The 17250-nt window shown below is 46.1% G+C and overlaps 1 protein-coding gene across 1 annotated transcript in view; it reads right to left on the minus strand.

Annotated features, from left to right (window-relative positions):
• Positions 1-2626: 2626 nt before the first annotated feature.
• htt (huntingtin) overlaps positions 2627-17250 on the minus strand; it is a 118730-nt gene continuing 104106 nt past the window's right edge. Inside the window, 17 exon segments of the mRNA XM_045723076.1 lie at positions 2627-2926; positions 3081-3241; positions 3472-3634; positions 4057-4165; positions 6503-6716; positions 7337-7451; positions 10900-11090; positions 11311-11466; positions 11657-11789; positions 11898-12028; positions 12210-12295; positions 13217-13356; positions 14411-14565; positions 15178-15281; positions 15410-15536; positions 16214-16398; positions 16592-16690. Of these exon segments, the coding sequence (XP_045579032.1) occupies positions 2713-2926; positions 3081-3241; positions 3472-3634; positions 4057-4165; positions 6503-6716; positions 7337-7451; positions 10900-11090; positions 11311-11466; positions 11657-11789; positions 11898-12028; positions 12210-12295; positions 13217-13356; positions 14411-14565; positions 15178-15281; positions 15410-15536; positions 16214-16398; positions 16592-16690 (2483 nt within the window). The 3' untranslated portion in view covers positions 2627-2712.

Raw genomic sequence — 17250 nt, forward strand, 5'->3', positions numbered from 1 at the left:
CATCCTCTATCGTCGGCCCGGCGACAGTTACCATAGAAATACATCGAAACGAATCAACCAATCGATCAAATCAATGATAGTTAGATCAATCTAACAGCTAGGAAAGAAGAGGCCATGCATCTGTTTAAACACACAGGAGGACAACAGGACATTATTGAGTCTGTCAAGGCCAGTGCATCAGAAACATTGTGAGATCAGTCGACCAACCTGTCGGGCATCTTAAAGGTCAATAAAATGGCCACCTTATGCTTCTGGCCAGCGGACGTTCAGTTCAACAGCAAAGCATGCAGTGCAATGTGTGTCCATTTGAAATGACAAGGGGAATCATAGGACATGCCATAATGTGTGTGTGTGTGTGTGTGTGTGTGTGTGTGTGTGTGTGTGTGTGCGCGCAAGACACTGAGACAGTAAAAAAACAACCACCCGTCAGTCATCTCAATGTCCATTACAGTTTCTTCATCTCTCATCATCCTCGTGTCTCTTTACAGTAGTTGTTATCTCATTCATTCACCATCATGGCTTTAAGTTGAAGATAAATTCATTCATTATCTATGAAGATTCTTCTCCTTTAAAAGAGGACTGTGAAAGTCCTTCCAGTCCTGTCATCATAATAATCATCGCTTACATCTTAAAAACAACACAAAGGGATTCAGAGGCCGAATCCTAAATGGTACCCTACTTTTGATATAGGGACAGTGAAAGAAATGGGACAGGTTGGGTTATAGGTGTCTGCTCCTCAAGCCCTATTCCCTACAAAGTGCACTACTTTTGACCATAGCCCTGGTCAAACGTAGTCTACCACATAGAGAACAGGGTACCATTTAGGACTCTACCTAGGCTAGATAGTTCACCGCAACATGCTAACAGTGAACACCTCGCTTGTCTTTCTGTGTCTGTCCGTCCGTCCGCAGTGACAACGATACAATCTCAGCTTTTTAAGAAGTAGATTACTATGGCTATTAAGAGATCACTTTAACTCTGAAAGATACGTAAAATAACTTTCTCTCTCGCTCTCTCCTCTTTGTCATATTGGTGTGAGGAGAGAGAGAGAGAGAGAGAGAGAGAGAATTAATTAAAAAAATAAACAATACAAAGATAGATTGATAATTATTAACAACATCGAGCAGGCACATCACCCTGGTTGTTTCTCAAATGGCACCATATTCCCTATATAGTGCACTACTTTACCAAAGTAGGGAATAGAGTATAATTTGGGATGCAGTCGACCTATCTATCAAAGCAACACCTGTAGTCAGTCAGTTTAAATCATTACTTTGCCGTTTGTAACAAAACAACACACTGAAAAATAGAAGTATGGAACTTTTAAATATTAGGAAATACTTTAGATTTTTTTTTTTTTATCGTATCTTGATTTCACACCACAACCAATGAAGTACAAGTCCTCACAGGAAAATATACAATTCCAGGTTTTTTCCTCTTTTTTGGGGGGGAGGATTGAATATTATTTTTCTTAGTTCGTCATCAAGGTGCTAGAAGTCCCTCATGTCATGTACGAGTGGGTGTGTTGTTGTCCTTCTTAATTAATGGTCCGGGGGGAAACGAGGGTGCAGGCGGAACCAAAATAATCTTAATGAGACAATTCTTCTTTCTTTCAATTATTTCTCTAGAAGGGAGGGAGTCAAGTACGAGCCTGTAGCTAGCTAGCAGTGTCCTAACACTGTAAAATGGCTTCCTTCCTCTGTCAGCTCTCTGCTTTCCTGTATGTCTAGTACAGTAAGACACTACATCATCTGTCATGTCGCTTTCCTTTTGGCTCTTCAACTATGTCAGATCAGCAGCTGAGAGGGAAAGAAGGCCGTCTGATTTGGACAAAGAAAGACTAGTTGTGTGTCTGTCCGTTTAATTGTTTGGTCTCTCGCCCTCTCCTTCTGTCACTGTCTCCCCCCTCTCTATCTCTCCCTCCCTCTCTATCTCTCCCTCCCTCTCTATCTCTCCCTCCCTCTCTGTCTCTCTCTCTCTCTCTCTCCCTCCCTCTCTGTCTCTCTCTTTCTCTCCCTCCCTCTCTGTCTCTCTCTTTCTCTCCCTCCCTCCCTCCGTCTCTCTCTTTCTCTCCCTCCCTCCCTCCCTCCGTCTCTCTCTTTCTCTCCCTCCGTCTCTCTTTCTCTCCCTCCCTCCCTCCGTCTCTCTCTTTCTCTCCCTCCCTCCCTCCGTCTCTCTCTTTCTCTCCCTCCCTCCCTCCGTCTCTCTCTCCCCCTCCCTCCCTCCCTCCGTCTCTCTCTCCGTCTCCCTCCCTCCGTCTCTCTCTCCGTCTCCCTCCCTCCGTCTCTCTCTCCGTCTCCCTCCGTCTCTCTCTCCGTCTCCCTCCGTCTCTCTCTCCGTCTCCCTCCGTCTCTCTCTCCGTCTCCCTCCGTCTCTCTCTCCGTCTCCCTCCGTCTCTCTCTCCCTCTCCGTCTCCCTCCCTCCCTCCCTCCCTCCTTTCTGTCTCTCCCTCCCCCTCTCTGTCTCTCTCCCCCTCTCTGTCTCTCTCTCCCCCTCTCTGTCTCTCTCTCCCCCTCTCTGTCTCTCTCTCCCCCTCTCTGTCTCTCTCTCCCCCTCTCTGTCTCTCTCTCCCCCTCTCTGTCTCTCTCTCCCCCTCTCTGTCTCTCTCTCTGTCTCTCTCCCCCTCTCTGTCTCTCTCTCCCCCTCTCTTTCTCTCTCTTTCTCTCCCTCTCTGTGATGTGTGGTGATAGGGGCTACATCTCTCTCTCCTTCTCAGAGTGATGTGTCTTGGTGGATACTCTGCAGACAGTCCAGTAGTTGCTGATAGGTGTTGCCAGGTGAGGCTACGGTCTGGAAGACCGACTGGAAGGCTCTGCGGTCCAACTCTTCATCTAACTGGTGTCTGTAGAAGTCCAGGGCTACCAGACAGAACAGGCTGATGTCCACCACGTCACTCTTACCCATACGGCTGATGACATGGGGCAGGCTGGGGGGAGAGGAGTTAAGGAGAGATGGAGGACAATATGACTTCTACTTCTCTACCACACAGACAGACAGACAGACAGACAGACAGACAGACAGACAGACAGACAGACAGACAGACAACACCCCCACCCGTCCCCCCTCTCTAGTAAGGATACAGAGCAGAGACCCACTGGGAGGTGGAGGCAGAGATAAAGAAGCAAGACAGACTCCACATGGCCATGGCGACTGGGGTTCTCTGGGTGAAGTTAGATAGAGACAGTAACACCCAGTCTGTCACCATACTGGACTGGCCTGTAGCATGGAGGGTCTGGAACACCTGAGAGACACAGGGTTAGAGAGAGAGGGAGAGTTAGATAGAGACAGTAACACCCAGTCTGTCACCATACTGGACTGGCCTGTAACATGGAGGGTCTGGAACACCGGAGAGGGAGGAGGAAGAGAGGGAGGGAGGAGAGAGGGAGGAGAGATGGGGGGATTGGAAAGAGAGTGAGTTGTCTGTCACATGGAGTTGTACCCACCTTTACTGTCCACCATTCTCACACTGACCTTGTAGACGACAGTAGCCATGAACTGTGGGTAAGGCTGCTGATTGGACAGGAACTCTCCGATGACCTTGTTCATGACGTCCTGCGGAGGGAAGAAGTCGTCCAGGAACTGAGGAAGAATCCTGGCCACCACCCGTGCCTCGCTGGGGAAACCCTTACGGATCCTGGGACAGCAATGTAGGAAATATCAGGGATAACGGACATGGAAAAGCAGACATCAGAAAACAACTGTAAGACTGGGTACATTGTTATAAAATAGACAACCCCCCCAAAAAGACTGGGTACATGAGACGTTATAAAATAGACCCAAAAATAAAGGATCCCGGAAGACCAGGAATAACGGACATGGAAACCCAGATATCAGTCTATGTCTATGGTTGATATGAGAAAACATCAAACCAGATATATAACAGTCTATTACTATGATGGATATGAGAAAACTGTTCCCATTACATTCATTTAGCAGATGGGCTAACTAATGTTCTGAAGCCCCACTGGATGAAATATGACAGAGTGTTGTGTGTCTGATAGAGTTGTATGTAGACGTGTTTATTGTCCAAACGTGTTGTTGTCGTCACCACCCTACCTGTCGAAGAGCACAGAGACCCTCTCCATGGCAACGATGACAGACTCGCTGTCGGGGGCCTGAGGGTCGACAGCGCCGGCCGGGCGACCAGGGCTGGCCTTCTCCTTGCCTGAGGAGAAAGCAACAGGACCCGAGGTAACCTCTGACCCCTGACCTCTAACCTCTGACCCCATCACCTCTGACCCCAACGCTGACTCTGCTGTCGACGCTGAGGTACGCACCGCTGGGAGGATGAGAGGGTGATTCGTCGTGATTATTAAATTACTAAACGATTGTTTGATGGAAAAATTTGGTTATTTTTTATTCATAGACAAAGCTGGTTTGGTGGTAGCCTGGGTATCAGTCTGTGTGGCTAACATTCCACACCTTGTGGAATGTTAGCTAAACAGACTGGTACCCAGGCTAGTTTGTGAGGGAGGAGTTTGTAGGATTGGGGTTAGTTAATTGGTCGTAGGAGGGAATCTTGTTTTCCTGTCCTGGGAAGAAAGGGGATTCTTAGAATTGTTAGCATTAGCTATATAATTTATTATGTTAGTGTTAGCTATATTAGCGATAGCTATAGCCCCTACATTGTTATGTTAGCGATAGCTATAGCCCCTACATTGTTATGTTAGCGTGAGCTATAGCCCCTACATTGTTATGTTAGTGTGAGCGATAGCCTCTACATTGTTATGTTAGCGATAGCTATAGCCTCTACATTGTTATGTTAGCGATAGCTATAGCCCCTACATTGTTATGTTAGTGTGAGCTATAGCCTCTACATTGTTATGTTAGCAATAGCTATAGCCTCTACATTGTTATGTTAGCGATAGCTATAGCCTCTACATTGTTATGTTAGCGATAGCTATAGCCTCTACATTGTTATGTTAGCGATAGCTATAGCTCCTACATTGTTATGTTAGCGATAGCTATAGCCCCTACATTGTTATGTTAGCGATAGCTATAGCCCTTACATTATGTTAGCGATAGCTATAGCCCCTACATTGTTATGTTAGTGTGAGCTATAGCCTCTACATTGTTATGTTAGCAATAGCTATAGCCTCTACATTGTTATGTTAGCGATAGCTATAGCCTCTACATTGTTATGTTAGCGATAGCTATAGCCCCTACATTGTTATGTTAGTGTGAGCTATAGCCTCTACATTGTTATGTTAGCAATAGCTATAGCCTCTACATTGTTATGTTAGCGATAGCTATAACCTCTACATTGTTATGTTAGCGATAGCTATAGCCTCTACATTGTTATGTTAGCGATAGCTATAGCCCCTACATTGTTATGTTAGCGATAGCTATAGCCCCTACATTGTTATGTTAGCGATAGCTATAGCCCTTACATTATGTTAGCGATAGCTATAGCCCCTACATTGTTATGTTAGTGTGAGCTATAGCCTCTACATTGTTATGTTAGCAATAGCTATAGCCTCTACATTGTTATGTTAGCGATAGCTATAGTCTCTACATTGTTATGTTTGCAATTGCTATAGCGTCTACACTGTTATATTAACGATAGCTATAGCCTCTACATTGTTATGTTAGCGATAGCCTCTACATTGATATGTTAGCGATAGCTATAGCCTCTACATTGTTACGTTAGCTTTATTCCAGCTCTAGCATGGCAGGACACTTGTTATACACCTACAGTGTAATGCATTATTCTCATGCGTACATGCAAGCGTAAGCTACCTAGAATTAGTTTAGTGTTAATGGCTAATAGTTAGTTGTCTTGGAACTACATACATGCAGGGCTAGGCAAGTTAGCATTAGTTAGGTTATATTAACTAGTATCTAGTTACCCTACTTGTGTAATATGAGTAGGATGGTATCGTTGTTGTAAAATCATAGCTGTGTACATGCAGATAGCAGGAATCAGCTAGCTAGAGTTAGTTAGCCAGGTATAGGTATGTCTAGATGTCTTAGTAAGATGATACAAGGTAGCTAACGTTTGTCAGGTGATAGTAGCTAGTATCTATTAGTCTTCCCTGTGTACATGCAGGGCTAAGCTAGCTAGTGTTAGTAAAGTTATTATAGTAATAGTAGCAGCTATATTGTCTTCCCTGTGTACATGCAGGGCTAAGCTAGCTAGCATTAGCTAGATGATACTAGGTATAGGTAGATGTTACCTGTGTACATGCAGGGCTAAGCTAGCTAGCGTTAGCTAGATGATACTAGGTATAGGTAGATGTTACCTGTGTACATGCAGGGCTAAGCTAGCTACCGTTGGCTAGATGATACTAGGTATAGGTAGATGTTACCTGTGTACATGCAGGGCTAAGCTAGCTACCGTTAGCTAGATGATACTAGGTATAGGTAGATGTTACCTGTGTACATGCAGGGCTAAGCTAGCTAGCGTTAGTTAGATGATACTAGGTATAGGTAGATGTTACCTGTGTACATGCAGGGCTAAGCTAGCTAGCGTTAGATGATACTTGGTATATGTTGATGTTACCTGTGTACATGCAGGTGAGCATGAGTCCCAGTGCAGACATGGCTCTGTGAGGGCTGGGCATGTTAACCCTGTCGACACTCAGTTTAACCAGTGCCTCTCCGTCCATACGAGACAGCTGCTCCGACAGCAGGAGGCGCTCCAACCCACGCAACACACAGTGGTAGATCACTGAGGGGGTAGAGTCTTCACTGGCTGATACCATCACACCACACATCTAGAGAGGTGGAGGGGGGACGGAGGGAGAGAGAGGTGGAAGGGGGGACGGAGGGGGAGAGAGGTGGAGGGGGGACGGAGGGAGAGAGAGGTGGAGGGGGGACGGAGGGAGAGAGAAGTGGAGGGAGAGGACGGAGGGAGAGAGAGGTGGAGGGAGAGGACGGGTGGAGGGAGAGGACGGAGGGAGAGAGAGGTGGAGGGAGAGGACGGAGGGAGAGAGAGGTGGAGGGGGGACGGAGGGAGAGAGGACGGAGGAGGGACGGAGGAAGAAAGAGGTGGAGGGGGGACGGAGGGAGAGAGAGGTGGAGGGGGGACGGAGGGAGAGAGAGGTGGAGGGGGGACAGAGGGAGAGAGAGGTGGATTAGTACTATAACCCCAGCAGTACTACAGTACTAACCTGTATAACCCCAGCAGTACTACAGTACTAACCTGTACAACCCCAGCAGTACTACAATACTAACCTGTACAACCCCAGCAGTACTACAGTACTAACCTGTATAACCCCAGTAGTACTACAGTACTAACCTGTATAACCCCAGTAGTACTACAGTACTAACCTGTATAACCCCAGCAGTACTACAGTACTAACCTGTATAACCCCAGTAGTACTACAGTACTAACCTGTATAACTCCAGCTGTAAACTCAGCTCCTACATCCAGAGGGTAGTTCTCCATCATGTAAAAGGCCACAGCACACATCACCAAGACATGCTGCTGGTTGTGCAGGTTCACACAGCTGAGAGACAGAGAGAGAGAGAGACAGAGAGGCATTACTAGCAATGACTGAGGGAAAGTTGTACTTAATATAACTGATATGTGGTTGTCTTACCTAGCTACCTTAAAATCAACGCACAAACTGGAAGCCACTCTGGAAAAGAGCTTTGGCTAAATGACCAAAATTAGCCTAAATATAAACTATCAGCTTAGTGAATACCATTGGAGGTATTATAATATAAACCATTAGCTTAGTGAATACCATTGGGGGTATTATAATATAAACCATTAGCTTAGTGAATACCATTGGGGTTATTATAATATAAACCATCAGCTTAGTGAATACCATTGGGGTTATTATAATATAAACCATCAGCTTAGTGAATACCATTGGGGTTATTATAATATAAACCATCAGCTTAGTGAATACCATTGGGGGTATTATAATATAAACCATCAGCTTAGTGAATACCATTGGGGTTATTATAATATAAACCATCAGCTTAGTGAATACCATTGGGGTTATTATAATATAAACCATCAGCTTAGTGAATACCATTGGGGTTATTATAATATAAACCATCAGCTTAGTGAATACCATTGGGGTTATTATAATATAAACCATCAGCTTAGTGAATACCATTGGGTTTATTATAATATAAACCATCAGCTTAGTGAATACCATTGGGGTTATTATAATATAAACCATCAGCTTAGTGAATACCATTGGGGTTATTATAATATAAACCATCAGCTTAGTGAATACCATTGGGTTATTATAATATAAACCATCAGCTTAGTGAATACCATTGGGGTTATTATAATATAAACCATCAGCTTAGTGAATACCATTGGGTTATTATAATATAAACCATCAGCTTAGTGAATACCATTGGGGTTATTATAATATAAACCATCAGCTTAGTGAATACCATTGGGGTTATTATAATATAAACCATCAGCTTAGTGAATACCATTGGGTTATTATAATATAAACCATCAGCTTAGTGAATACCATTGGGGTTATTATAATATAAACCATCAGCTTAGTGAATACCATTGGGTTATTATAATATAAACCATCAGCTTAGTGAATACCATTGGGGGTATTATAATATAAACCATCAGCTTAGCTTTCAGCATGACACATCCTTTACAATATATTACACTTCATTGGACTATGTCAATATGTTAGGAATATAATGCCATTGTTGATTAGATGCCTTTTCATTAATTATTCTATTTTTTGTCTATTTTAGTCTATTTTCTTTTGAACCATACAGTCTATCCACTAGAAACGCATGGTCACAAAACATTTATACTACAGTTGAAATCGGAAGTTTACATACACCTTAGCCAAATACGTTTAAACTCAGTTTTTCACAATTCCTGACATTTAATCCTAGGAAAAATTGTCTTAGGTCAGTTAGGATCACAACTTTATTTTAAGAATGTGAAAAGTCAGAATAATAGTAGAGAGAATGATTTATTTCAGCTTTTATTTCTTTCATCACATTCCCAGTGGGTTAGAAGTTTACATACACTCAATTAGTATTTGGTAGCATTGCCTTTAAATTGTTTAACTTGGGTCAAACGTTTTGGGTAGCCTTCCACAAGCTTCCCACAATAAGTTGGGTGAATTTTAGCCCATTCCTCCTGACAGAGTTGGTGTAACTGAGTCAGGTTTGTAGGCCTCCTTGCTCGCAAACGCTTTTTCAGTTCTGCCCACAAATGTTCTATAGGATTGAGGTCAGGGCTTTGTGATGGCCACTCTAATACCTTGACTTTGTTGTCCTTAAGTCATTTTGCCACAACTTTGGAAGTATGCTTGGGGTCGTTGTCCATTTGGAAGACCCATTTGCGACCAAGCTTTAACTTCCTGACTGATGTCTTGAGTTGTTGCTTCAATATATCCACATCATTTTCCCTCCACATGATGCCATCTATTTTGTGAAGTGCACCAGTCCCTCCTGCAGCAAAGCACCCCTACAACATGATGCTGCAACCCCCGTGCTTCACGGTTGGGATGGTGTTCTTCAGCTTGCAAGCCTCCCCCTTTTTCCTCCAAACATAACGATGGTCATTATGGCCAAACAGTTCTATATTTGTTTCATCAGACCAGAGGATATTTCTCCAAAAAGTACAATCTTTGTCCCCATGTGCAGGTGCAAACTGTCATCTGGCTTTTTTATGGCAGTTTTGGAGCAGTGGCTTCTTCCTTGCTGAGCGACCTTTCAGGTTGTGTCGATATAGGACTCGTTTTTCTGTGGATATAGATACTTTTGTACCCGTTTCCTCCAGCATCTTCACAAGGTCCTTTGCTGTTGTTCTGGGATTGATTTGCACTTTTCGCACCAAAGTCCGTTCATCTCTAGGAGACAGAACGTGTCTCCTTCCTGAGCGGTATGACGGCTGCGTGGTCCCATGGTGCTTATACTTGTGTACTATTGTTTGTACAGATGAACGTGGTACCTTCAGGCATTTGGAAATTGCTCCCAAGGAACCAGACTTGTGGAGGTCTACAATTTTTTTTCTGAGGTCTTGGGCACAGTCAACTTAGTGTATGTAAACTTCTGACCCACTGGAATTATGATACAGTGTATTATAAGTGAATTAATCTGTCTGTAAACAACTGTTGGAAAAATGACTTGTGCGATGCACAAAGTAGATGTCCTAACCAACTTGTTAAAACTAAATATAGTTTGTTAACAAGAAATTTGTGGAGTGGTTGTAAAAACGAGTTTTAATGACTCCAACCTGAGTGTATGTAAACTCAACTGTATGTTTGAATACATTTTTTTAAAAGTTATCCAAGTATAAATGACCAAAATTACCATAGATTGCCATAGATATTGTGTTAATTACCATTATGACTGAAGATTCCAGTAACTTTAGTAAATTACTGGTAGCTTTGCAGAACTAGTCATGACCGTGCATTTCATCCTAGCCTCGTCCGTGACTAGAGCACACAGAAGGAATGACATCCATCCTCATTACATTTATCCCTGACAATAGAAAATGACATCTCAGAGTTAATACCACACACAGAATCATTACCCTCACAAATGAGGCTGACCTTGAATGGCTGATTGACTGTAATTTAATGATGTAGACCATCAGAGGGGTCAAATTAAGGGCCTGGTTCTCTTTCAACATCAACAGCAGGGACACACAGAGACGTAGGTCTTCAACCCAGCATGGTTTAGTCTGGTATTAACATCAGGGGACGGTTGAACCTTAGGACAAGGCTCTGATCAAGTAGCCACCCTTTGCCATGACGACAGCTTGGCATTCTCTCAACCAGCTTCACCTGGAATTATTTTCCAACCGTCTTGAAGGAGTTCCCACATATGCACTTGTTGGCTGCTTTTCCTTCACTGAGGTCCAACTCATCCCAAACCATTTTAAGTGGGCTGTGTGTGTGTGTGTGTGTGTGTGTGTGTGTGTGTGTGTGTGTGTGTGTTACTCACTGTGCTATGGCCCGTAGGTTACTCAGTATGTACTCAGAGACAGCAGGTATCAGTTGTTTCACCGTGTCGTCCAGCAGGTCACACTCCAGTACATACAGAAGGCCGTGCAGCGCTCCCATACGGCTGGGGAGGTGGGTGCTGCGCAGGGTCAGCTCCAACACCCGACACACAGGTTCAGACGTAGCCTTGTCCTGAACACACACACACACAGGTTTGTAAGCACACATATTAAAAAAAAAAAAACATTTGTGGGCGTGGCCAAAGGCGTGGTCTCCAAGCAAACATTTTATAGGCCCTCCACTTGGCCGCAGCGACCAACCAAATGTAACCGTTTGAAAGCTTATTTGGCCACAGGACGGTAGAAGATTTGTATGTAAAATGAGTGTAGGGGGAAACAGTGGTGTGTCTCACCATGCCCAGTACAGCTGCAGCCTTGCAGAGAGCAGGCACCAGGTACTGGTTCACTATCTCATCTTCAGCAGGATGACTCTTCTGCAGCTCCATCAGAGTGGTGAACATCATGTCAAACTGGTTACGCTCCGTGAACAGGTCAGAGACCGCCAACAACTAGAGAGACGGGAGGGAGGAACCTCTTAACAACCAAGGAAATGATCAACAAAGAAATACGAGAGTGATTCTCTCCCCATCCCATCATGCATCAGTGCAAGTATGGCTGGAGGGAGTTTCCACCTTAGTCCTCAATCCAATGTAACCATTGTGTGAATGAATGAACAAACTAACAAGTCTGAGTTCTTACCGATCGGACAACCTCGCTGATGAGCACAACAGGGGTGCGTCTGTTGCTAGGGGAACCGGGGAGGAGCCACTGGCTGTAAAGCTCCAATAGGAACTGAGAACAGGAGTGGATGTCTACACCTGCACGATGCTTCCTGTAGAGGGAGAAGAGAGGAGGTTAGAGAGAGAGAGAGAGAACAGGAGTGGATGTCTACACCTGTATCCTGCTTTGAGAGATGTGTGTGTGTGTGTGTGTGTTTTACCTGGAATTGATAGGAGAGGTAGGAAGAGAGGCGGGGGCCGGAGTATCAGTCTCATCTTCCTCATCTTCACCCCACTCTTCCTCTCTCAGAGGGGTAATGTTGTTCCCCAGCCACACAGAATGGATGGACACCTGATGGAGAGAGAGACAAAGGAGTGGAATTAGAGCGAGAGAGAGAGAGAGAGAAAGGAGAGGATTTAGAGAGAGACCCTGAAAATATCTGCAAGAGAAGCACACACAGCTATGCCATTTGGTCTGTCTGTCTTCCCTTTCCTCCCTAGCCCCCTCTCTCCTTCACTCCCCTCCATCCTACCTGTCCCAGTTTGTAGTCCATGTTTCCCATCTCTCTCTCTGTGTTGATCTGGAGCAGGAGTTTCTCATGGCTGATCAGTGTACCTGCTGAGACACACAGAGAAACACACTGTTCATCAATTACTAGGACCCATGAGGACCTCTGAACCCTGCACAGCTGAATGGATCTGACCCCAGGATGACACTACTACAAACAACTAGGTCTACCTGCTGAGACAGCAGACAGGGAGGGGACAGGGTCCCAGGTGTGTTACCTGCTGAGACAGCAGACAGGGAGGGGACAGGGTCCCAGGTGTGTTACCTGGTGAGACAGCAGACAGGGAGGGGACAGGGTACCAGGTGTGTTACCTGCTGAGACAGCAGACAGGGAGGGGACAGGGTCCCAGGTGTGTTACCTGGTGAGACAGCAGACAGGGAGGGGACAGGGTCCCAGGTGTGTTACCTGCTGAGACAGCAGACAGGGATGGGACAGGGTCCCAGGTGTGTTACCTGGTGAGACAGCAGACAGGGAGGGGACAGGGTACCAGGTGTGTTACCTGGTGAGACAGCAGACAGGGAGGGGACAGGGTCCCAGGTGTGTTACCTGGTGAGACAGCAGACAGGGAGGGGACAGGGTCCCAGGTGTGTTACCTGGTGAGACAGCAGACAGGGATGGGACAGGGTCCCAGGTGTGTTACCTGGTGAGACAGCAGACAGGGAGGGGACAGGGTCCCAGGTGTGTTACCTGCTGAGACAGCAGACAGGGGATGGGACAGGGTCCCAGGTGTGTTACCTGGTGAGACAGCAGACAGGGAGGGGGACAGGGTACCAGGTGTGTTACCTGGTGAGACAGCAGACAGGGAGGGGACAGGGTACCAGGTGTGTTACCTGGTGAGACAGCAGAGAGGGAGGGGACAGGGTCCCAGGTGTGTTACCTGGTGAGACAGCAGACAGGGAGGGGACAGGGTACCAGGTGTGTTACCTGGTGAGACAGCAGACAGGGAGGGGACAGGGTACCAGGTGTGTTACCTGGTGAGACAGCAGACAGGGAGGGGACAGGGTCCCAGGTGTGGTAGGGGTGGTGTGTGTGGACGTTGTCTCTCTTAGACACCATGGCCTGGATCTCTCTCTCCACCGCTCCTCTGATCACTGACAACTTCCTGCCAAACCTGACGGGAAGACAAGACCAACGCAATGTCAGGAATAACTAGGTCACCTGTCAATATGAATATAGTATGAGGGGAAAAGCCATTTTACAAAGTGAGAAAGTCTGAAGACTGTGGTATTTTAGGCTGTTGCTTGGTGTGGATGTGTATAATGGGTAGCCTGATAATTGGGTCAGTATTACAGACACAGCCCAGAGCACATGAGTAGAAGTAGAAACCAGAATTGGGGTAAATAACTACCGATCTGATGTTCAAAAGTTGTTGTCGGTTGTAGTGAATAATAACGGATACATTGTGTAAACAGTACAAGAGAAAAGTTGAGTCGGAGCCTGAAAGAACGGCGGCCATCTTGTAATTTGAGTTAGTAAAATAAGTAATTTCACTGTACTTGTGCATGTGACATTAAAACTTGAAACTTAATATGTGTGTGTGTGTGTGTGTACCGTGTGTGTGTGTGTACCGTGTGTGTACCATGAGTGTGTGTACCGTGTGTACCGTGTGTGTACCGTGTGTGTGTGTACCGTGTGTGTACCGTGTGTACCGTGTGTGTACCGTGTGTACCGTGTGTGTGTGTGTACCGTGTGTGTGTGTGTATCGTGTGTGTGTGTGTACGTGTGTGTGTACCGTGTGTGTGTGTACCGTGTGTGTGTGTGTACCGTGTGTGTGTTTAAGGTGTGTGTGTTTAAGGTGTGTGTACCGTGTGTGTGTGTGTGTGTGTGTGTGTGTGTGTGTGTGTGTGTGTGTGTGTACCGTGTGTGTGTGTACCGTGTGTGTGTGTACCGTGTGTACCGTGTGTGTGTGTGTGTGTGTGTGTGTGTGTGTGTGTGTGTGTGTGTACCATGTGTGTGTGTGTGTGTGTGTGTGTGTGTGTGTGTGTGTGTGTGTGTGTGTGTGTGTGTGTGTGTGTGTGTGTGTGTGTGTGTGTGTGTGTGTGTGTGTGTGTGTGTGTGTGTGTGTGTGTGTGTGTGTACCATGTGTGTGTGTGTGTGTGTGTGTGTGTGTGTGTGTGTGTGTGTGTGTGTGTGTGTGTAGTGTAGTGTAGTGTAGTGTAGTGTACCGTGTGTCCAGGACTTTAAGGGTCTTGTTTCTAGGCTGTTGTTCGAGACAGGAGACAGCAGGGTTTCCAGCAGTAGGGAGAGTCATGGCACTCAGAACCAGAGAGGTGATGGCCTGCACTGCTAACACATTCAACTGGCTCCGCTCCAAGTCCTCCTGTTCAACACACACACAGAGAGAGAGAGACAGAGACACAGAGAGAGAGAGAGACACAGAGAGAGAGAGACACGGAGACAGACAGAGAGAAAGAAAGAGAAACACCATTGTAAATCGAACCCATATTTATGTTTATTTATTTTCCCTTTTGTACTTTAACCATTTGTACATCATTACAACACTGTATGTAGACATAATATGACATTTGTAATGTCTTCATTCCTTTGGAACTTCTGTGAGTGTAATGTTTATTGTTCATTTTTATTGTTTATTTCCCTTTTGTATATTATCTACCTCACTTGCTTTGGCAATGTTAACATATGTTTCCCATGTCAATAAAGACCCTTGAATTGAATTGAGAGTGAGACAGACAGAGACAGAGACAGAGAGAGAGAGAGACAGTGAGAGAGACAGAGACAGAGCGAGACAGAGACAGACAGAGACAGAGAGACAGACAGACAGAGAGAGAGACAGACAGAGAGAGAGACAGACAGAGAGAGAGCGAGACAGACAGAGAGAGAGCGAGACAGACAGAGAGAGAGCGAGACAGACAGACAGAGAGCGACAGAGAGAGAGAGACAGACAGCGAGACAGAGAGAGAGGAGTGTGTACCTCCTGTTCTCTCTCCTCCTCCTGGTCCATTGAGATGGGTTGAGTGACCAGAACTCCCAGCAGTGTGGCCCAGGTCTCTTCAAACTGGGTCCTACTGCTCCAGCCTGAATACCACACATGTTCATACTACAGGTTATAAACACTTAAAGGATCAGTCTAACAGTCTACTGTAGATATGGAATAGACCTCTAGAACAATGACATATCAGGTTATAAACACTTGGCCCTCTCACCCAGTGTGTTGATGCGATACAGGAACTCCCTGAACACGTCTTTCTCCTGAAGGAACTCCACAGGGATCTCAGGCAGGGTGGTCCCAAACTCTCCCCCCGGCCGAGGGGACCAGCCCAGCTTCCACACCTACAGAGGTTACACACAGACACGTTACAGGGGAAATACACTGGGGGGGGGGAAATAACTAGGCTTTAAAGCTGATACACTGGACACGACACTTTAAAAAGTGTTCCTTTGCATGTGTTGCAAGTTGGAATAGGCGAAAATAGAAGCTAAGGCTTTTGGACGAGTCACTGGCAGAGCTGTTGTGTTGATGTTTCATTGAAATGCTCTGCAAACATCTCACACACACAGGGGGAGGGACTCTAGTGTAGCTGTTGACCAGTGACTGACCAGGGGAGGGACTCTAGTGTAGCTGTTGACCAGTGACTGACCAGGGGAGGGACTCTAGTGTAGCTGTTGACCAGTGACTGACCAGGGGAGGGACTCTAGTGTAGCTGTTGACCAGTGACTGACCAGGGGAGGGACTCTAGTGTAGCTGTTGACCAGTGACTGACCAGGGGAGGGACTCTAGTGTAGCTGTTGACCAGTGACTGACCAGGGGAGGGACTCTAGTGTAGCTGTTGACCAGTGACTGACCAGGGGAGGGACTCTAGTGTAGCTGTTGACCAGTGACTGACCAGGGGAGGGACTCTAGTGTAGCTGTTGACCAGTGACTGACCAGGGGAGGGACTCTAGTGTAGCTGTTGACCAGTGACTGACCAGGGGAGGGACTCTAGTGTAGCTGTTGACCAGTGACTGACCAGGGGAGGGACTCTAGTGTAGCTGTTGACCAGTGGTAGTCTGGACAGACTGATGATGATGTTTCGGAGCATCGGCGTGAGGAAGGCTGGGATTCCGCTGTTTCTATGGTGACCCAGAGACAGAACGCTCTGGAGACCCTCCACCAGCTCGGCCATGATCTCACACGACCGTCGCTCACACACGTCTGGAACACACACACACACACATTACAGAGAACAGTAACACATCTAATGCACATTAAAACACAGCAAGCCAACAGACTGTATTAGTAGCCACTAGCCAGAAGACTTAACTATGATGAAACACGTTCTAACTCACTGAGACTGACTGAATAAAATGATAAGATCATGGAAACACACAACAACTATATTACTTACTGTCAGTGTTTGGAGAGTGGACCTGGTCTGTATCACTGTCTGACCTGGTGGTTCTCTTTCTCTCTGGATGTAAGAGATGGTCACCTGGACCTACTGCCACTAGAGAGGAGAGAGGGAGAGGAGAGGAGAGAGAGAGAGGAGAGGGAGAGAGAGAGGAGAGAGAGAGGGAGGGAGAGAGCGAGAGAGAGGAAACAGAGAGGGAGAGAGAGAGAGGAGAGAGAGAGGGAGAGAGCGAGAGAGAGGAAAGAGAGAGGGAGAGAGAGGAAAGAGAGAGGGAGAGAGAGAGAGAGAGAGGGAGAGGAGAGAGGAAAGAGAGAGGAGAGGAGAGCGAGAGGAAAGAAGAGAGGGAGAGGAGAGAAAGAGGAAAAGGGAGGGAGAGGTAGAGGAGAGAGAGTTTGATACTTTATGTGGATGTGTAATAAACATCGGCAGCAGAGGAAAAGCCTAGAAGTCATGTAGGCTATAAGGCCTGAGGGGGTGTGGTATATGGTCAATATACCACGGCTACGGGCTGTTTTTATCCACGACACAACACGGAGTGCCCGGATACAGCCCTTAACCGTGGTATACTGGCAATATACTGTACCACAAAGCCATACGGTTCATTGTTGCTGTTATAAACTGGTTACCAATGTAATTAGAGCAGGTATACGATCTGC

Source organism: Salmo salar, chromosome ssa08 (assembly GCF_905237065.1).
Source record: "Salmo salar chromosome ssa08, Ssal_v3.1, whole genome shotgun sequence".
Taxonomy (NCBI): Eukaryota; Metazoa; Chordata; class Actinopteri; order Salmoniformes; family Salmonidae; genus Salmo; species Salmo salar.